This window comes from Vanessa cardui, chromosome 24, assembly GCF_905220365.1.
Source record: "Vanessa cardui chromosome 24, ilVanCard2.1, whole genome shotgun sequence".
NCBI lineage: Eukaryota > Metazoa > Arthropoda > Insecta > Lepidoptera > Nymphalidae > Vanessa > Vanessa cardui.
In genome coordinates, this window is record NC_061146.1 from 4,961,883 (window position 1) to 4,984,306 (window position 22,424).

The 22,424-nt window shown below is 31.6% G+C and overlaps 1 protein-coding gene across 6 annotated transcripts in view; it reads right to left on the reverse strand.

Moving 5' to 3' along the window:
- Nucleotides 1-22,424, reverse strand: part of LOC124539958 — a 140,465-nt gene that overhangs the window by 67,471 nt on the left and 50,570 nt on the right. For all 6 annotated transcript variants that reach the window (XM_047117327.1, XM_047117326.1, XM_047117329.1 and 3 more), the window contains one exon: nt 11,777-11,873. In XM_047117327.1, the coding sequence (XP_046973283.1) occupies nt 11,777-11,866 (90 nt within the window). In that variant the 5' untranslated portion in view covers nt 11,867-11,873. The remainder of the gene's footprint in view (nt 1-11,776; nt 11,874-22,424) is intronic.

Genomic DNA, 22,424 nt, shown 5'->3' on the forward strand with positions numbered 1-22,424 from the left:
TCGATCAAATCTACAGACTTAACGATATGAGATATCACTAAACGGAAATGAGTCCTCTCCGGAATGTAGATTCATCTTAAAAGGACCGGTTAGTTGCTATACCAACTCAATCACTTTTAATGCTACAATGACATTTGTATATCCTGCATATAAATTATAAACACATATATACACACATATACAGTAAAATACACAAATATATATCAATAAACAATAGTTAATATTTACTGAAAAATGATGATAGTGATGATATGCTGCAATGGGGCTGGTAACGTCACTTGCCTGTATTGTAATCTGTGGCATATATATTCCAGATACAGTAGGCAAACGAAGTTTACGAGCAAGTGACGTCATCATAAGCCCAACCAATCAGAAGCGAATCAACTTTCGTTAGTAAATTATCATTTTTAAACTCACAATATACACTGTTTACAATAATTGACATTTTATTTTTCGCATTGTCAAATACACTTCCGTCTCCTACAGAATATAGATCAAGTTATGACAGCTATAAAATACTACAATAGCTATCGTAATGAAAGCACAAACGCAATGTTTTTCACAAGCCCCGTGGCGTATCTGACAAAAACGATTATTATTTACGACATTTGCGTGAAATATCAAAGATTACCAAATCAACGGGCAATTGGAAAAAGACTGTCACTTTCGTATAGTACGACACAACTTAGATGTATCATCGGCAAACTATACAACCAATAAAATTGCTCCACATCGCGTCATTCGATGCTGTACCTCGCTATAGATTCTCGCGTCAGTTCAACTCGAGAAAGCAAGTGAATGTAATTGGGCGTGTCAAATTGACGAATGTTTTAGGTCATAATATGATATTACAAGTTATTACGTTTGTGTAAAGATCATATTCACATAAGAAATAAATATTGATAATTAGGGATAGCGTATTTAATTCGGATGTGAACTGTTTTACGAATTTTGCCGACGCTACAGCTAAGTTGTGTCGAAATGTACTTCTGGAGCTTGTCAAATGACTTTCGATTTACGTTAATCAAATAGATTTGACAAGTCTGGACTTGCGTGTTGATGATGATGATGTCTTCCTGACTGACTTCGGTCACGGGTGTTCTCAAGGTAGGTTGACATTCAGCTGCGTAGCACATAATATTATGGCAACACACTCAAGAGCAAGAGTGTGACAAGACTAGGAAGAATTGAGGACCAGGATCATCGGTTTGACATGATTTCTAAGGAACTAGTACGTTGCCAAAGGCTAAACGCTCATATTTTGACTACACACCAAAAACATTCAGAATAGCCCCAATAGAATGGATTCGTTTGTAAAGAATATTACCTAATATAAATGTCTTTGTTATGGGCACGTGACCAAAAATTAACCCAAGAAGTGCAATTGGAATTACTTCAACTCATTTCGAATGCATTCATTCAATCCTATAATCCGTAATCCAGTGATTCATATCTAATATATAGGTATTTTGTTTATTGAGTATCCAATTCCTACGGAACCATCAAAATAGTTTCATGAAAAACTTTCGTGAAGTACAGACTGAGAGATAATGCTCTAATCGTTTAAATATAATTCCTTTAACACTGGACGATAAACACGAATTCGTTTGTCTACGGAACCATTACATTCACCGCATTCAAAGTGGCTTAATATTAAATTAAGTAAAAGAAAAAGTTACCGCAAAATCTGTCATAATCTTAGAGTCGACCTCGGGGCAAGGGCGTGCGCTGAAGCGAGACGGAGATATAGCTAGGGTCAGGGTTCAGTACTCGGTAAAAAAAACTTTTAACATTCTTTAATAATTAATTTTCATAGCATTTGTAACGAACAATTAAGGTATTTTTGTACTTTCTTATTTACAACTAGGTATCGCCTACGGCTTCGGTCGCGTTTTAGGGGTTTGGTTGTCATGGGTTTGGCAAAAAAGATGCCTTAATCTTCCTTGGAGTTCAAATTTGCTTCGTAGTAAAAGATTGACAGACAGACAGACAGACAAAGTTATTTTCACATTTGTAATACTACTAGTATGGATTTTGGTCACCATCACCTGTAGACTATTAACTAACCCTTGCACCGCCAATTGGCCAAAAACATTGGGAAGTAAAATGTTATGTCCTTTATACCTGAAGTATGCTTATACACTGGCTCACTCAACCTTCAAGCCGAAAGAAAACAATAACTATCATTGTACGGTGGTAGAACTTTTAACTTATTTAAAACATACCTAATTTACAAACAATAGAAAAATCTGCATTTGTCGAATGAGTTTTTAAGACGTTCATTCAATATGGAAGCGTTACACTTTGATTTTCATTTCGAAGAATGGGCGTAAGAATTAAAATATCTCTCTTCTTATTTTTAGTATATAATGAAATGAACAACATTATCATTTGCTTTAATCAGAAACCATTCCTCTATCATTCATTCTCCATTCATTCTCAGTCATCGAAAGAAACACCCGTAGTCTGAGATCTTTTGTAAAATCAAACATCCCACGAATAAACCACGAATCTGTGTTACTAGGTTAAAAATTATTGTTCCTTGTCGTAAATAAATTAAATTTAAAAACTACATTTATCTCTAAAGGATAATCAAATGAATCTGTAAATCGTATATGAAAATATTCAAAAGTAGCTCATTGCGTAACTGATCTTAGATAATGGATATTGTGTTACAAATATCTTAAGTAGGTCTCGACCGATGGAATCTGGACTTAATGTGAGATAACTATTGGTTTTGAAATACAAGCTCCATAAATTTGATCTAGATATAACAGATCAACTACTGCCGACTACTGTTTGTTCTTGGCTTTAAATTTGGAGAAAGTTATCAAATTATTCCTTTCAAAACCAACTGACGTTTTTATAACTGATTAATGAATGTTTATATTAAAATCAAGTGCGTTATCAAAAATTTATATGAGGTTAGAAAATCATGAAGGTTTGTTTGGAACGTGCAATTTTTTTTTGTTTTTTTGCAGAGCCGAGATGTCCCGCTGTTCAAAGGCTAGCTACCACTGAATATTAATGTGCTTAATTTGTATTTATAATTCATTTCGTGCTCGATGGTGAAGGAAAACATCGTAACCCTACTTGTGTCTAATTTCATAGAAATTCTGCCACATTTGTATTCCACCAACACGCATTGGAACAATGTGGTCGAATATTTCTAAACCTTCTCTTCATGGGGCGAGAAGGCCTAAGCCCAGCTGTGGGAAATTTACAAGCTATTGTTGTTGTTATTTTTTCTGTGGTCAGACACTTAGCATTCTCTCTTATAAATCAAGGTTATAAAATGATATAGCATCATTTATTTACCCAAAACACGTCACATTCGACAAAAATCGAATACTTCCTGAGATGTTGACGGTTGGAAATCCCATGAAAGAGCTAGTTAAACGTAATATTAAGCAACTCCGACCCAATTCTCGAAAATTAGCGAGGAAGTGACAAACAATGACATCACAGGTTTTAATTATGGAACATATGTCAAGAACATTGACGCATGTGAAATATCTCGGTAATATGAAGGCATTTCTTTAAATATATGTTTCTTTGACCACAGAGAGCAAAATAGAGCATTTGTACCGTATTGGGTTTCCTTTTTTGTCGTTAGCATGATCATAATGACAATTCTTGGTCTAATTAGCTAAGAACCATCCCTTGAAAAAAACAGAAGTCCTTAGCCCACAAGCGGCACATTTACATGCTGATCACTTTACAAATATTATTTTTTTCCTAATAATCTTGCTTTATAAAACATTTATAAATTTCGACAATAATGGTTATCTTCGGATTCGGTCGTTATATTCGTACAATCGTTCGATCGTTCTACAAATTAAAGCAAAAAAAATAAAAATAATCCGTTAAAATGTTTCAAATTTAGAATAACATTTGTTCCTATTTATATTTAACATGTGCGTTATTTATTCTGATCCATTCACGTTTAAGATTTTATTGATGTACGACATAAAAAGTTATCGTATGTCCTTCCTTGGTATAACTTTCTTCATGTCAAGTTTCTTTAAATTAAATTACGTAAATTTGGCCGTGATACAGACAGAAACAGATTCACTTTCGTATTTATAATATAAGTATAGATATTACAATTGATTGCTGTACAACCATTGTATCATCTCGTGCGTTCCTACGCGTGTTTTATTGCGACATAATGTGTGGTTTATTCGTCATTGTCATTGGATGTTTGTCTTTTAAGTTCGGAGAATTGGGTCAGCATTGGATCTTCCTATGCTCACAAATATTTTACCTCTAAATGTTAATAACTTACGTCATTTTTCAAATTGACTTTACCAGTAAAGTAAAACAGAAAAGTAACAGCCTGTAAACTACATTATTCTCTAACTTTATATACCTATTTCATTTGTCTATTTAAAGTCACAACCTGATTGACTGTGACAGATACATAACTGTTACGATTAATTTTATAGTAGGTATTATTAGATAAGTATATAAAAATATGTATATTACTCTTAATTCAAATGTAATTACGATAATTAATATAGCACAATAATTAAGAGTTGCTGTTGTCTTCGTACCTTTAATACCCCTAGGTATGAAAGACAACTCAAAACGGTTAAAAAGCGGTTTGGCAAATATCCACACATTAAAAAGTAGATAACATATCACTTCAAAAAAATTAAAACAAATTATTTTATCATCTTAAATCTTATTAATTAAAAAATAAAACATCTTATCACCATTTATTTTGGATCAGGTAACGTTACAAATATTAATCAAACATTAAGGAAACCGCAATTAGCGATAATTTAAAAATAGAACCATATTTAACTTTAAATATATTGCTTTAATTAAAAGACGTTTATATAATTAATATTAAGCTCATCAATGAATAACGATAACGATCTATCACAATAATATGTCTACGGTGATAAATAATACTTAAAATCGAATAGCGGTACAAGAAATACACGGTCAATACACTATACAATAATACATAGAGCATAGAATACTTAGAAATGACACTGCAAGTATTTATTTTTATCTACGAATATATGTATTTGTCACATTAACCGATACTAGAAATATTGAGTACTCGTAGTACAAATAAAAATAAAAAAAACTCAATACTATTTTATATCAATTTATTTCCTCCAATGAATGAGGCAAGAAGCAAATACTCATAAAAAGGGGAAAATTGCAACTAATCCACGTCGTAAAAATTTATACGTACAATATATGTTATTTATTTATCTAAGTTATCAATTACGTAATTGTGTTATTATCATAGCATGTTAACGAATACACAAAGACGTCATATCCCATATGATATCATTTCCCGGACAATAGATTGACAGTTTAGAAAGTTACATAGGAAGACAATTTTTATATTATCCATACTTAATTTCTACATATTTATGGAGCAAAATTTAATAACCGTACATAATAAAAATTTGTAAAACTTATTTAAATGCATATTTTCGCAATTAACACTAACAATTTATTCAACCAATATATGTATGTATGTGTATGCAATATTTGTTGAAACCTTTAATTGATATTTGACAGCGTCGATCTTTCTCTCTGAGTACATATAAAGATGGTAGGGGCTTTGTGCCAGCTCGTCTGAAGGGCATGCATTCGTTAGTGAAAAGTTTATCTGCGTAATATGGAGATATACAATATTGATATTGGAAAACAATTGAAAAATCTAAATATAAAGTTATAAAAAACAACCTTAATTTTTTATTGGAATCACATATAACCTAAAATGGGCTAGACAAGATAAATAAAAAAACTATTATAGATTACATTAAATAACGTATGTTGAAATGTCAAAAGCTCCTAGAAAATGTCACGGTGAATCATACTTTAAACTTATTTTATTTTTTAATTTAGCATTTTCCACTTTATTTGAGACGTCTTTATTTTTTTTAATTCAGATAATATTGCACTATCTGATCCTGCGACTTTATGCAAAGAAACGTCAAATACAAATGAATAAAAAAATACTTCGTTTTGTAATTGTAAACTGTCTGATATCAAATGTTATCAAAATCAGTAAAGCGGTTTAAGTTGAAAAGGTAACGGAGATACGTTCCCATTAATAATAATTAGTATATATCTCTTTTGAGTATTGATTCGAAATTCAAATAAATTATTTCAATGATATATTATTTAACTGTCATGTACTTACTTATCTTGCTGTCTTTTCTAGCGAGTTCAACAGCATAGATCTACATTTTGTGTTGATATATTTCAAAAGGCCTTGCTTTGTCGTCACATAAATAAATAAATAAATAAATATGAGACAACATCACATACATTACTCTGATCCCAATGTAAGTAGCTGAAGCACTTGTGTTATGGAAATCAGAAGTAACGACGGTACCACAAACACCCAGACCCAAGACAACATAGAAAACTAATGGTAATCAACATCGACTCGGCCGGGAATCGAACCCGGGACCTCAGAGTGGCGTACCCATGAAAACCGGTGTACACACCACTCGACCATGGAGGTCGACATAAATTCAGACAATTTATAAAAAAATACATTGGTACATTAACAATATTATCAGAAGAATAATTATCATTAGAAGATTTTACAGACCATAAAAAGGCGTAGAATCAATACTTCCAGGACATGCAGGATATATTACATACATATAAAACTTAAATACTTTACTTAATATAGTTGTTTAATGACGATTCAAAAGTGCATGTAAAAGCCTACTTGGATAAAGTATATTTTGATTTTATTTAATTTGAATAAATTCCAGCTTTAAATCAAAGGATATGTAATTAGTTTTTATTTAAGAAAACTCTCATGTATATGCTGTCGCCTATTACCGTTAGCAAGTCGAGAATACACGAAGTTTAAACTCAACCAAATGTACTTTCGAGGAAAATAAATTATTCGCACGTAACTGTGTTGTTGATTGGCATTCTGTTGCGTAACAATAGACAACGGACAATAGCTTTGATTACCATAGAGTATTGAGGCAAAGGTAATATTATTTCTGCCTAGTAACAGTTACAGGCTGAATAAAATAAGCTATTACACTAATATTATTTGATTATATTAAAATTGAACATAAGTAACTCATTTCCTAATATTTAAATTTAGAATTTGAATAAATATCAATTTGAATAAATAACAAATTTTCTCGAGAGCACTGTATAACGACTTTAGAAAATTAAAAAAAAATATATATATAAAGGTCAAAATGAACTTGCAATTAAAATTAAAAACAAACAAAAGCAACGCAACTATCGACGCAAAAACCTTTTCCTTGTCTTAAAAATAAATCAAAACCGCCAGTCGCCATTTACGCTGGACGTATTGAATTATTACTAAAGGTGTTTAACCTTTAGTAATAATTGTTTTTTTTTTTTTATATACATATATGTATTAAAAACAATCTTTTTAATGGCATCTGGATTTTTTTTAAATAAGAACTCATTCAAGTTTAGAATAATGACATGACAAAACTATTACAACATTATTTTAAAAGTAAAAATGATTTAAAATTTATTAATCTGTGGACTTAGGGTTATCGAACTATTTCACGAGTAACATATTTAAGTTTCGTTTGTTATTCATATCACATACGTATATATTTACATTAACTTATACATAATAATAACATAGTTGAAAATTTTGAAAGGGATTTAGATACTTACGTATTTTTAAATAAGTGAATTATAGTGTAGTAAGTAAAAGATAAGGAGCAATACTAAATGATTAAGTAAATAAGATCGGCGAGAATGTACTTCTCGCACGAGAGTGTAATGACTACATTATCACTTGTTAGAAAAATACAATAACCTTATACTATTTATATATCGAATATCTGGTACTGGAGTGTCGCAGTACAAAAAAAAAGAACGTGTCAAATTTATTATCTTTGTGTGCGTGACAGGTACGTTTGACACTCACCAAACGTCATATAACTTTACTTGTGTGCGTGTAATTATTATCGAAGCATTTTTAACTTGCCATCGAGACGTATCTATAAATAAACAAAGACAACAATGATATTTTTCCAGTATACGAACCCAGAACTTTTAAGCAATAAAAAAGTAAAGTAACAGCCTGTAAATTTCCCGCTGCTGGGCTAAGGCCTCTTTCATTAAGGAGAGGTTTTGGAACATATTCCACCACGCTGTTCCGATGCGGGTTAGTGAAATGCATCTGTGGCGGAATTTCGATGAAATTAGATACATGCTGGTTTCGTCACGATGTTTTCCTTCACCGCCGAGATGAATATTATAAACGCAAATTAAGCACATAAATATATAGTGGTGATAACCTGGGTTTAAACCTGAAATCATCAGTTAAGACGTGTTCTAACCACTGGGCCATCTCAGCTCAGTTGGCCAACTTTTAAGCTATATTACCACTAAAACGCTAGACCGCTAGTACCGTCGATAGTTGGAAATGAGTGAGGCTAAGTTAACAGACACTGACTACCCAAGTATGTCAAATACGTTGTAACATATCATGGTGTAACTCGCATTGAAATTAGAAGCTAATGACATAAAATCGAGTGAATCCTAGCCGACCTCGATACAACAGATTATGTAATCGAATTGGTTATTTAACAATTCAAACCATTTAAACACGTCTCGTAGCGCATATTGTATATATATTTATTGTTCTGATACTTTTCATAAACTCCTATTTTTTGGCAACACAAATCTTTTTGCAATGTTAAAGGGCAGGAGTAATTTACTACATGTATCATATTTTATATTTAGAATTCTGACGCAACTGTCGAAATTCAATCAATAGTTAAAATATTTCCCGCCAGTAACAAGTACAGGCTGTACAAATCACCGCCACAGGCTATGCGCACACGTAACTCATTTCCACTAGACAATTTCGTGTGATTTCCTTAATGAGAAACAATTTACACGTAATTTATACCAAATATAAGTGATGAAATACGAGGTAACAAACTAATATATACTTACTAATAAACAAAATGAATGTAGTTAACATATTTGGAAGAAAATAGACTCTGTGTGGTGTGGTGTAGAAAATCGTCCTTTATGCAAGCAAAACATTTTGATTTATTGACTGGCGGATTTACCAATAGGCTATGTAGGCTGGAGCCTAAGGCGGCAGATTAAGAGAGGCGGCAAATTTAGCCAAATCTTGTTTTAATAAAAAAAAAAAACCTTATAATTATATGTATACACATTAAGTCACTAATCCGTATACTCCTCACTTCATAGCGGCTTGCAAAAATAATCCAGTAACTAACAACAATATTATCTAGTTCAAAGTTCAAAATACTAAAAACGGGAAAAAGCCGATGTAATGAGGACAAACAAAAATCATAAACTTTCAATTTCAGAATAAACATAGTTAATCTGTACAATTCTAAACGTATTGATTTTCAAAAGTGGGACGGCAAAAATTGAATAGCCTACTAGCGGCAAATTTGTTAATCCGTCTGGATCGATTACTGTAGTTTAATGTGTTTGAAATAATGATTAAATTTTGAATATAGTTTTAACATATATAATATTAGTACGGGTTATAGCATAGCCGAGATGGCCCTGTGGAAAAACCTGCTGGAAGAACCGGCTCTAAGCCGAAGATTACAGGTAACCTTGGCAACCACCAAATTTTCTCGTCCATAAATTGAATTTCTTTTCGAATTAGCCGAAATAAGAAAACATAATGAAAAATCTATCCAATTATACGTAAATGGAACAGCGTGGTGGAATATTATCCAGAACGTCAACTCTAAAAGGGTGTCTGCCTTAATCTAGCAACAGATTCTTACTTATTTTAATGTACTCATTATATAACATGTCTTTTCAAGGACATATATATTTATCATTAAATCAAAATCCTTGTTATTGGTATAATTTCAAAAGTGAATTAACACTTACAAATCAAATAAAATATTTTATCAGAACTACCCTATCTATTAGCATTTTTTTTTTTTATGGTATAGGTTGGCGGACGAGCATATGGGCCACCTGATGATAAGTGGTCACCATCACCCATAGACAATGACGCTGTGAGAAATATTAACTATTCCTTACATCGTTCCTACCTTCTGCGCCACTAACCTTGGGAACTAAGATGTTATGTCCCTTGTGCCTGTAGTTACACTGGCTTACTCACCCTTCAAACCGAAACACAACAATACTGACTACTGTTATTTGGCGGTAGAATAACTGATGAGTGGGTGGTACCTACCCAGACGGGCTCGCACAAAGCCCTACCACCAAGTAAAGCATAAGGTCTAGACAGAGACTGCGAGGATGTGTCCTAAACATTTTAAATAATTTCCTCTCAATGAAACATATAGAGGATAAACATACTAAAATATTTTTATTAATTTAGTAAGAAACATAATAAACTCAATATTCTAATAAATAATAGACCTTGATTTTTGATGTTAATGAACCCATACTTTTCTAACATTATCTGTCATTAGATAAGTTACACACTGTGACCAATTATTTATTATCTGTATTTCATAACAGATTATATCGAAATTCGAATAGAACGCTTTGTTGCTACACAAAAAAAATATTTAAAATTTAAAGGTTGTATTAATTTCTTCGGCCCTCTTTTACATAAATTTCGGTGGCTTTATTTTGTGACCTGCCATCGAACGAAGACAGGTTATGACGTCATAATATGTTACAAAATTACTCCCAAACCGTTGGACCCGACCGGTTCATTATGAAATTGGGCGTGGTTGATACCAGGTGGTCTTTACTTGCTCCGAATTTAATTGATACAGCATCAGTTGTAGTTTTTATACAAACATATTTAAAAAAAAGTATTTATTAAAGTTAATTTTTGCGTGTACATTTTTCATCTTATTAAATATTTTTTTTAATAATTTGTCATTGGAATTAAAATAGAAAGGATTGCTGGATTTGGTGACTAATTAACTGGAAGGCATTTTTAATTTTAATTATAATATAGTTACAAATATATACTTCTAAAATTGTAACAAATTCTTTAAAAATATTTACGTTAATACATGTTTACAATTAACATAACTACATCCAATTTTAACTATCAAGATTATAAAAAAAATAAGGGATGCCATACACCGCGCGACATTTCTTATCATATATTTAAATTTTAGTGCAAATTCACAAAAAGTCGTAACAGTATTGTTTGTGAAATGGCTTTATAAGATACAGATTACAACATAGACATTATAATTATTTTAAGTAAAGTAAAACCATGGGTAAAATATTTCGATCTTTTGCAAAGGTATGACTACAGCTTTATCGTTACACGTTATTCGCTTCGTATCACTTTACTATGATGGTTAAACACCTTTTCAATCTCATCATGAGTTATAGATTATCAAACTGACTTTGAAGCTCAATTTACATATCTCATTATTATATCTCGGAAACATATGTTAACGTTAAATAAAAATAGATTAATAATGAACGTTATATAATTGTAATTTATTACCGTTCTAATCAAAACGACACGTTTTTAAATATTCGATTTTGACAGCTGTCAAAATGTTCGCGCCTAAAAGCAAACAAATAATTTCATTATATTATATTGTTGAATTAATGGAAGACTGTTTTTATGTCGACAAGAATGCAATTGCCATGTCGTAACACTTTCTATTTTTAAATTAATCATATCATAACTAAAATAAAAAATAATAACGTAAAAAAATCTTAAATTTAGTAATTATTTTGTAAAATAAGTTTATACTTTATTTTCGTTCTTTTTTTTTGAAAATTTTAAAATAATTTAATAATATAAATTAAATATTTTTTAACTCACCTTAGTATTGAGCGAATGAGTTGAGAAGAATGAACAAATAAGAACTATTGCAGACAGCCAATGGGCCGACACTTGCCGTGTCGCCTCCATAGTGAAACTGAAAAAAAAATAACAAAATTAATACGGTACTACTATGATATTTGGAATGTTGTAATTCTGACATCTGACATAAGGTTTAGCCCATCACAACTGCTGAGTGAGAGTAACTTAGGTAATTTTATGTCATTAACCAGTAAAATTTACGCGCCTATTCTGACGCCGACTACATAAATTAGATATAACCAAACGAATAATTTCTTATCATCAAATGTTGCCAGAAGTTAATAATGACCTAATTTCTTTTAAAAAAATCGTCTAATTAAAGGGTTATTTGAGATTATCAATGTGACTTCTTGGGATAATCTTGACATTGTATATCTGTTCTCTTTAAATTATAGATAACACAAAAAAAATCTAATGGACAATAGTTTACGGCCAGCGATGTCAAAAGTCGCAGGATCAATCATGATCCCTTGGGCTATTATTGTCACCACTCCTAACACCAGTGGTAGCTTAAAAGGGAGAGATAAATAATAATATTAGTAATTTCTGAAATAATTTAGGTCATTGCTATTATTCTTTAAAAAAAACTATTTATACTAATATTATAAATGCGAAAGTAAATCTGTCTGTCAGTTGCTCTTGCACCATTAAACTGAATTTCATGATATCGTTAAATTCCAAGGAAGGACATATGTTACTTTTTTCATTTCTAACACCTAACGACGGAAGCTTAAAACGAGAACGAAGTCACTGCCCGTGACTACTGAATAGCTACATAAACATATTTTAAAAAAATCCTTATAGTAAGTCTTTGTACAAGCCCTTTTATTTTTATTTTATATTTAATAGACAAACAAACAATACAAGATAAAACAACGTTGAATGAATAATAAAACAAACAAGTTGAATACGTACATAAAGTTGGAACACAGACATATAAAATTTCCACAAGAAAATAATTCATAGAAACACGAGATGTGTCATTAAAAAAGTAATAAATAAACAATCCACCACAGATGAATATATACATTAATAAAATAAAAACTGAATATAATAATAATGAAGGCAAACCATACATACAATAAAAACAATCATTAAATTAAGTATTATATAACATAATGTATTGTTGATTTCCGATTTGTAGCGTGAGTTAGCCAGTTAAAACATTGGCATAAGGAACATAACATCTTTGTTACCAAGGTTGGTGCATTGGTGCATTGGAGCATATCTACCCCCCTAGGTGTTGGAGGCACGCATAGGCGGGCTGGTCGTCAGGGCGTCAGGGTAGCATGCGTAAGAGATCCCGTGGCGTCCGCCGAAAGACGGAAAGGGTACCGCTGATTTTTTAGTAGGTAAACCTGGTGTACTTGATCGCACTCGACATCCAGGAAACCGGGTAGTCTCACACAACCTCCCACTTTCCATCACGTGGAGGAAGCGCGTAATGCGTTTCACCAGCGAAAAATTGGTGCATATCTGCAATCAAATCCTGGAAAAAGCCCAGTCCCGAGTTAAGTCAGCTTATGTCACTCGATAACGGATTCTTTCATTTATATACAACCTCTGTGCAGTTTCATGTTTATTTTATGCCAGTAAATAATTGCTTTTTATAATTTTAATACAGGTTCGCCCAATTATATACTCAAATATAATCCCGCTTTGCAAACAAAATTTGTTTTATTACTATAAATAAACCATAATTTAAGGTGACCATACATACTGACTCATGTAGAACCGTCCCGATATTCTGAAATCCTTTTGTATACAAGAAAAGTCAAATTGTTTTGATTTTCCATACATTCCTTACTTATGTGTATTGCCGATATAAAACCAAAAATGATCATTAATATTGTGCTTAATAAAACAATGGGTTTTTATTATGAACAGGTCATGTCCCATGTAGAATGAATTAAGTAATGGTCACCATACTCATAATCAAAATGAGCTTATTGGTTAAGATGTATTGAATGCTTTGGATTAAGCATTAACAAAACGTAAAGATGGAATCAAGCACGCGATCCTCGCCAACGGCGATCAGAGCGAGTGGTTAAGTTGAAATATTAATTTAATATTCGTTAACTGAACGCATTTGTTAATGCGAATTAGTATAGGGTTGCCAGTGCAAATATTTAAATTCATAATCTTTTAAATTCAAATAATAATTTCATAGTATAAAACAAAGTCGCTCACCGCTGTATGTCCCTATGTATGCTTAGATCTTTAAAATTACGCAACGGATTTTGATGCGGTTTTTTTAATAGATAGAGTGATTCAAGAGGAAGGTTTATATGTATAATACATGCACAAGATTCTAGATAAACACTGTCAGTTTTAGAAATGCGTAGCCGGGGTGGGTCACTAGTTGCAGTATAAAAAAATTCTTCCAATTAAATATGATGATTTAACTAATAATCCGAACTACCGAAAAATAATTGGTTATTTATAATTTATGACTATATCTGTGCAAAAATAAGTGTGTCTTTTTATTTTTTTATGGAATAGGTTGGCGGACGAGCATATGGGCCACCTGATGGTAAGTGGTCACCATTAGCCATAGACAATGACGCTGTAGGAAATATTAACTATTCCTTACATCGTCAATGTGCCACCAACCTTGGGAACTAAGATGTTATGTCCCTTGTGTTTGTAGTTACACTGGCTCACTCACCCTTCAAACCGGAACACAACAATACTGAGTACTGTTATTTGGCGGTAGAATAATTAGTCTACAATTCCCTTTAAATTTGGACTTCATTTCATAAATGGATAAATACATGTTTATCATTATTATGAACATAAAATAATTCCTTGATAAATCACATAAATCTGTCACAAAATAGCATACACAAAATTAACAAAGAAGTGGAAACTATATTTCACTGGAACACATTAAAATAAATATCAATTTATCTAATTAGTCATGGCAACCCTGAATCAATGTTGCAAAAAAAAAGACCAAAGCATAGATTAATAACGGCCGATACGATCATAAACAAACAAAATATCGAAAGGTCGATGAACGTTGCACAAAAGGACACTGTCTTTTCTCAGAAGTCGGGCTCAAATATTAATAAAAGTTTTAGTTAATACTTGTTTACGTACAGTTCGCGATAAAAACATGTTTAAAATATAAATAACTCAAAAATAAATTACTATTATTTTCTTTAATTGATACCACGTGTATTTGTGTGTTTAAATGTAATAATTTTGTTTGTTAAAATAATATGATAAATTCGAAATCCTGCATTCAATTTTTGACTTTTGTCCAATTAAAACTACCACTTGATGGTAGGGCTGTGTGGTGCTGGTTAGGTTACCACTCATCAGATATTCTATCGGTAAGCACCAATATCTGTTCTGTTCCTGTTTGAAAGATGAATGAGACAGTGTAAAACGATAGACAAAGCACTCACTTTCCAGTGTTTACCCTCTGGCGATAAAAGGTATACTTATATTTTTTACAATGCCAATCTATCTAGACAGGTGACAACCATCTTTTTTATGTAATTTAAAGAGGGAATACCCTAACTTAAAAAGAACTAGAAACAGTGTTTTTTGACAATTTTTTAAATTATAATAGTATATGTAAAGAAGAAAAAGGATAATATATTCCATGAACTATTTACATAAACAAATTAATACGATGTGTTGAATACACACCAAAGGTAAGCAAATGTTTTTAATAATAATTATTATCAGTCTGAAAACATTTTAAATAATTAAATGTGCAAGCTGTAATTGGCATCTATTGTCAGTTCAAATGTATTTTTTTATAGTCGATCAAAATCTAAACGATATTTAATCGATTTATCGCTTTGTAAACGTTTTGATTATTACAATTAAACTTATTTTTTTATTTATAATATCAATGACTGAATACTGGCCGAAAAATATTGAAAACTCTTCTATTGGATCTTATTTGAACACAAGTTTATCATATTATCTGTGTAAATAGAATTTATTTATAAATGTCATGCTCATGTTTAATTATTTATCTGTGGATTTGTCGAATGCGTAACACATTTATATAAATGGAATCTCTGGATTTCTATTGAAATAAATAAGAATTATAATATTAACTCTATTGTTTTTTTCTCATATATAAAGGGATATGTTTGTGTGATAAATGTAATAATATACTGATAAATATTGAATTAATTTCAATCATATCAAATACTAATATTAAATGGTATTAAAGCTACCAATCATTGAAGGTGACTTGTATTAGATATGAAGATTTACTTCAGTAACCAAAATTCTTCTTCTAAAGGAATCTGGACATTGGACGTCTGTTGATTTTTATCATGAAACATATTTATCACAATGAGTCATTGACCTCGACGTCTGAATATTACAATACATATACAATTTGCATTGAATGTTTTTATGTATATCGATCCTGAGTCCTTATTCGAAACAATGGCGTTATTTCATAGAAATCTAGCGACACATGTAAATGACACCTTTACTTAAAAAGCTGAACAACATTTTATGCTATTGGTTGACGGACGAGCATATTGGCCACCTGATGGTAAGTGATCACCACTGCCCATAGACAATGGCGCTATAAGAAACATTAACCATTCCTTTCATCGCCAATGCGCCACCAACCTTGGGAACTAAGATGTTATGTCCTTTGTGCCTGTAGTTACACTGGCTCACTCACCCTTCAAACCGGAACACAACAATACCAAGTACTGTTATTTCGCGGTAGAACATATGATGAGTGGGTACCTACACAGACGGGTTTGCACAGCTTGTCCTACCATCAATTACGCATACTATATGTATATTATTTTTTTTATAATTGTGTTGACTTATTTTTACAAATTTCTTTCTCTTAAATGCCAAATTATGCCATTAGCAACGAACGCGGAAGACTGCAAACAAAGAACGAATGTTTACATATGAAGCATTATCATCATACATATGCAGCGATAAGTGGAACCGACAATTTAATGAACCCTACAAGGTTCGGAAGTCAGGTTACAAAGGTCATTTCGCATTCGGTCATCAAACTGCTGACCAGCGTCCATTTTGGACGATTATGAGGTTCTCGGCAATTTTTTTTTTCGATCGAAAGCATTCGGAATACAAGTTAATTTTCTGTTCAATAGATATAATTCATTCTTCATTCGGATTTATTTCTTTATCAACAATTGAGTTATTGAGTTGAAACTAATTCATAACTCACTGCACGATACACGGTCGTTATATGATATACAATCGTTATGGTTATTACAAAATCGTAGAAAAAAATATCTCGAGTGACATGCCAAATGAGATCTATAATATCGAGACAACAACCAGTTCTCCCAATTTCATCCCTAATCTGGTAGGTACTACCCATAACCATGGGTATCATATTCTACCACCAAATAACAATATTCAATATTATAACAGTTATTTAAAGCGCGTATATAGTTTATCGAAATATCGAGCAATACTAAAAAACCATGGTATATATCCCGTTTTAAATAATCGTAATAACTAAAATAAAATAAATAAAAATTTTTAAATTGTGGTTTGATAATTAAATCCCAAGTTTGATGATATATTAGGTAATATAAGGCAATATCTTTTACCAGTCTAAATGATATATATATATAAAAAAATGTTTCCAAATATCAAGAATAACAAACACATATATCATACCAACTGTACTGTCAAACTAACGAACGTTTAACGCGGGATATTCCACTGTGTGACCGACATTCATCACGTTTTACCGTAACCACGTCGTTTTGTGTCACTTAAATTAATTTACATGCACAGCGCATTCGTTACGCTTTGAAGACGAATTCGTACAAATTATTTATCAACACGAAAGCGGCGCCACAAAGTTTTCCTGGTGCGAAATTTGAGAAAATTGATTTGGGGAAAATAAATGACTTGATACTTTCTGATTTCATAATAAGTCATTAATCAATGCTCGGTTCATTGAACTCGTCCTGCAATCAATGAATTTACATTGACATCTTGAAAGATATTATAGGCGTTGGATTCACACTAATTAATTATACTTCTCACTAAATATTGTGTTTTTAAAGCTTTAGGTATATTTGGTCAAATTTGGAACAATTTGCGTCCTAGGAATGACGAATAGAACTTTTCCTTAAACGATATTTTTACTTTCTCATTCCGATAACTCGTTTTATTTAAAGCTCATAAGTTAAATCATCAATTAACAACAACAACAACAACAAGAGCCTGTAAATTTACCACTGCTGGCCTCACGCCCCTTTGAGGAAAGGGTTTGGAACATATTCTACCAATGCTGGTTGGCGGAATGCACATGTGGCAGAATTTCTATATAATTAGACCAATAAGACTATCTCAGCTTATTAATATATTAATCAAATGTGCAGCAAAACTATCTAAATAAATTAATATAGATAAATAAAGATGTCCTACAAACATTTTCTGAGACGGTGGAATTCTCTTGCGAGACTGGGCAATACAGAACGGATTTTATTGCACAAACACACTCATATTATTTATCTATACGCTGTCACACTTTCAAACTGATGGACTGACGAATTTAACAACCGAGTCGTCGCTGCTACATCCTTAATATTTGCTAAGGATGTAGGATCAATGGCTTTTTGAGGCACAGAAGTGTGGACACTACTAACTTCCTGACTCCAAGCTTTCCAGACGAAATATCAAAACACTCTCTTATTGACACGACCTTGATTGACCAAATAACATTACTCAGTATTGTTGTGTTCCGGTTTGAAGGGTGAGTGAGCCAGTGTAACTACAGGCAAAAGCGACATAACATCTCAGTTCCCAAGGTTGGTGGAACATTGACGATGTAAGGAATAGTTATACATATTTCATACAGCGTCACTGTCTATAGGTGATGGTGACCACTTACCATCAGGTGGCCCATATACTCGTCCTCCAACCTGTATCATAAAAAAAGGATATCCAGACCAGCGACCTTACAAGCTACTAGACCACGAGGCATTTAAAAATGTTTACGTATTCAGGATTAAAATTAATAATTTATATTTTAAATGCTATGACATAACTTTATACAGTCATTATTAGAATAATTACAGTAAACACATCCGCGATGCTTCACGTTATGCGTAATCAATAAATAACACTAAATGTAATGTATTGTGTAAATTAAAACTTACATAACGCGTACCGGGTCTTATCCTGGTAATTGGACATACTTTATATACGATTTAAGAAGATAAATTGCCCATGATTTTAGGCTGTTCATACACTGTGTACCAAAAATTATATTTAACCTTTTTGCATGATAAACTTTATGTATAGGATCTTTGCCTCAAAATTTCAAATCACGTATATATAAATTATTATTTCAAGACGATTCAAAAGTTCTTGTAAGAGTCTGTTCCAATAAAGTATAGTTGGATTTTTGTATTATACTAGCAACTCACCCCAGCTTTGCACGGGTGCAATGCTTATACAAAATATAATACAGAATTTGTTTATTTCCGACATCACATTAGAAACTTCTAAAATTATCACAGTTGTTCTTTACTAGCTATTAAAAAAAACCGCAACAAAATCCGTTGCGTTATTTTAAAGATACATAGGGACAGACAGCGGTAAGCGACTATTTTTTATACTATGTAAAGATTTTTCAACAATGATCTAGTATAATCTTAAAATATTAAATTCAAATCTTTCACCGTTATTAAAATGATTTATTAGTATTTTATTATTTGAAATTAATTCATTCGTGGTAAATTGAATACATTTCGAATCTGCGTAAATCATCTGTGGAAAGCCTTATTTAATTTATGACCAGTCCTCTCTCTGAATTTTGTCTGCGGTATCCAAGTTATTTCCTTATTCATTGGTCAGCGGATATTTTACCAGCTGTTCAGCAGTAATTTGAATAAACAAATGGAATCTTCCGTTTCAGAATTAAATTAAAAACCATAAAAAAAATTAAACGTAAAAGCATTTTAATAGACATGAGTGTTTTTCCTGATCAAGTATCATGATTACTGGACGTACAGTCAGAGTAAGAAAACTTTCGTCAGTTTTCAAATTCAGTCCTTTATCATGTCTTAAACTCTTAGTACCTTTTGAATCTATATATCAAATCATTGCAACGTAATATGTCATTCTCGATCGGTAAAGCTGATTATCGCTCATAATGAGCACACCAAAATAGATCTTAAGGTGACGGACCTTTTCTTACCCCGACTGTATAATACCAATTGTTATTGGAACACATTTATCATCTTCATATTATTTTTAGTTCGGACATTCAAAATTCTGTTTCAGTATAAAGTACTTTTTTATTGTTATCGATCCAAATATTAAACCGATAATACGTAGCGCCAAAAAAAAATTAAGTTCCAAAATTAAAAATAGCCATTTCTTCATATTCTTCTTTATAATTATATACATGTCTTTGATTAATGAACAACGCGAAAAAAAAGCGTTAAAGAAAAATTTTAAAACAATCTATAAGTAAAAGATATATTCAATAAAATATCCGATTTAAATTTAGAACGAATATAATTCTAAATTAAAAAAACAAAAAAAAAAACAAATTAAATGTCAAAGTATTGTTGTTTGAAATTTCTTATACATTTATAATCCTACTGTTTTAACTTAAAAATAAATAAGGTTTAATTTTTTTTTAATTTTCTTTCGCTTAGCAACGAAGCCACTTGACTTTAAGGTAGCAAATGGCTTATCAGGTATATACGTCCTTTATATTACGATCATTAAACATGTATAAATAAATGTAATGAAAATTATTTTTTCATTACATTTAGAAGAAATATATCGATAAAACCTTTATCAATTTGTAATACATGTAAAGCAAATGATACCGAAATATATAAACATGGAACCTTCACTAGTAAACGAAAAAAAAACACATTTAATAATAGCAGTAAACATAATATTTAATAAGTTTAACCGAACACTATATAATATAAAATTCCAAATAATAGTTCTAAAAAAGCATTGTAGGAGGACAATGCTTGGATATTTTACTTGAATAAATTAAAAAAAAAAACTATTCCATAAATAAAAAGAACAACTTATTTAAAAAAAGAAACATTTCGCTTAGTTAATGTAGGTTTACAAAATGACCGTCAAATTAAAATTAAAAATCTTACTAATGATTGAATACACCTTGAGAAATACAATACATAAGTACGCTGACATATCACACGGATACAAAAATCCTGGCTGAGCCGTCCAGGAAGGTTTGAGTTGAGAGGAAGCGTCAACATAAATAATCGTCTCCATACAATAATTAACCGATTCACCTTGACTTGGGAATTAAGATGTACCACTGATTTATAGCCGTCATTTACTATCTGTGGAATTGTTTTAAATCGTTACAAGTTATGCGTGTTCTTATATTTGTACAAATCAATCTTATTTGTAATTATATGTTTAATTTTTCGAATTCAAATTGCAATGTTTACAACGCTGTTTACAAATTAGTTTTTTTTTTTTCAAATATTCTTTATATACAGCCTTAGGATGACCAACTCGATGTATTAGTCTGTACTGATTTATGAAGTAATTTTTTTTTAATCTGTCAATATCGAAACCTGTCATAATCGGAATACAATAATTTAAAATGTTTTTTGACTCTCGTTCCATTTATAAATACATAAGCATTTAGTAAAAAAGCGTTTATTTTAATATTACAAACAGACACTCCAATTTTATTATATTTATGGAATATAAATTCAAACGACACTGCGCCAGTGTGACCAGTTACGATATAGTTAAGTTATGGAAGTTAATTCAGTATCCGAACGGAAGCTGACCTGTCTACCGTTCCCTCTCATTCGCTACTTTCTTTTCCACTGAGCTTACATAGTCAGCCTGAGTTAGTACCTCCGACATTGTCACATATACTGGCTAACTACAAGCACTTTCATATTAGTCCAACCAACTAATATAGAATTTAGAGGTAATAAGATCTGAAAGTGAAATGGTTCAGTAGTTAGAACGCCTGCATCTTGACCGACGATTGCGGGTTCAACATATGAGGCGAGATGGCCCAGTGGTTAGAACGCTTGCATTATAATCGACGATTACGGAGTCAAACCCAAGCACCACTATATTCATGTGCTTAATTTGTATTTATAATTCATCTCGTGCTCTTCGGTAAAGGAAAACATCTTGAGAAATCTTTCATTGGAACAGCGTGGTGGAATACACATTCCAAAGCGGAATGTGTATTCCACCACGAATTCCTCAAAGGGAGAAGTAGCCTTAGCCCAGCTGTGAGAAATTTACAGGCTGTTGTTGTTGTAAGATCTCATACCACATCGAATTTCCCCCAAAAATAAATACAATGGGAGGCAAACGAGCAGGATGAAAGTGACTACCACGATTCAAATATATCTGCAACCCCTAGGGGTTTAACAGGAGAATAAAACGTTCCATAGATTTCCAGAATGGTAATGATATAGATTTGTTCACTCAATGTATATTATTACATTGATCATCAAACACTCTAAGACATAAATATGAGCATCACTCGTACTAATGCACTCATCGCTAGGGTTTATAAAATGGGGCTTATAAAAATTAATAGAATAATTTTCAAGTGTCGTATTCTGTGACTAATTTAGTC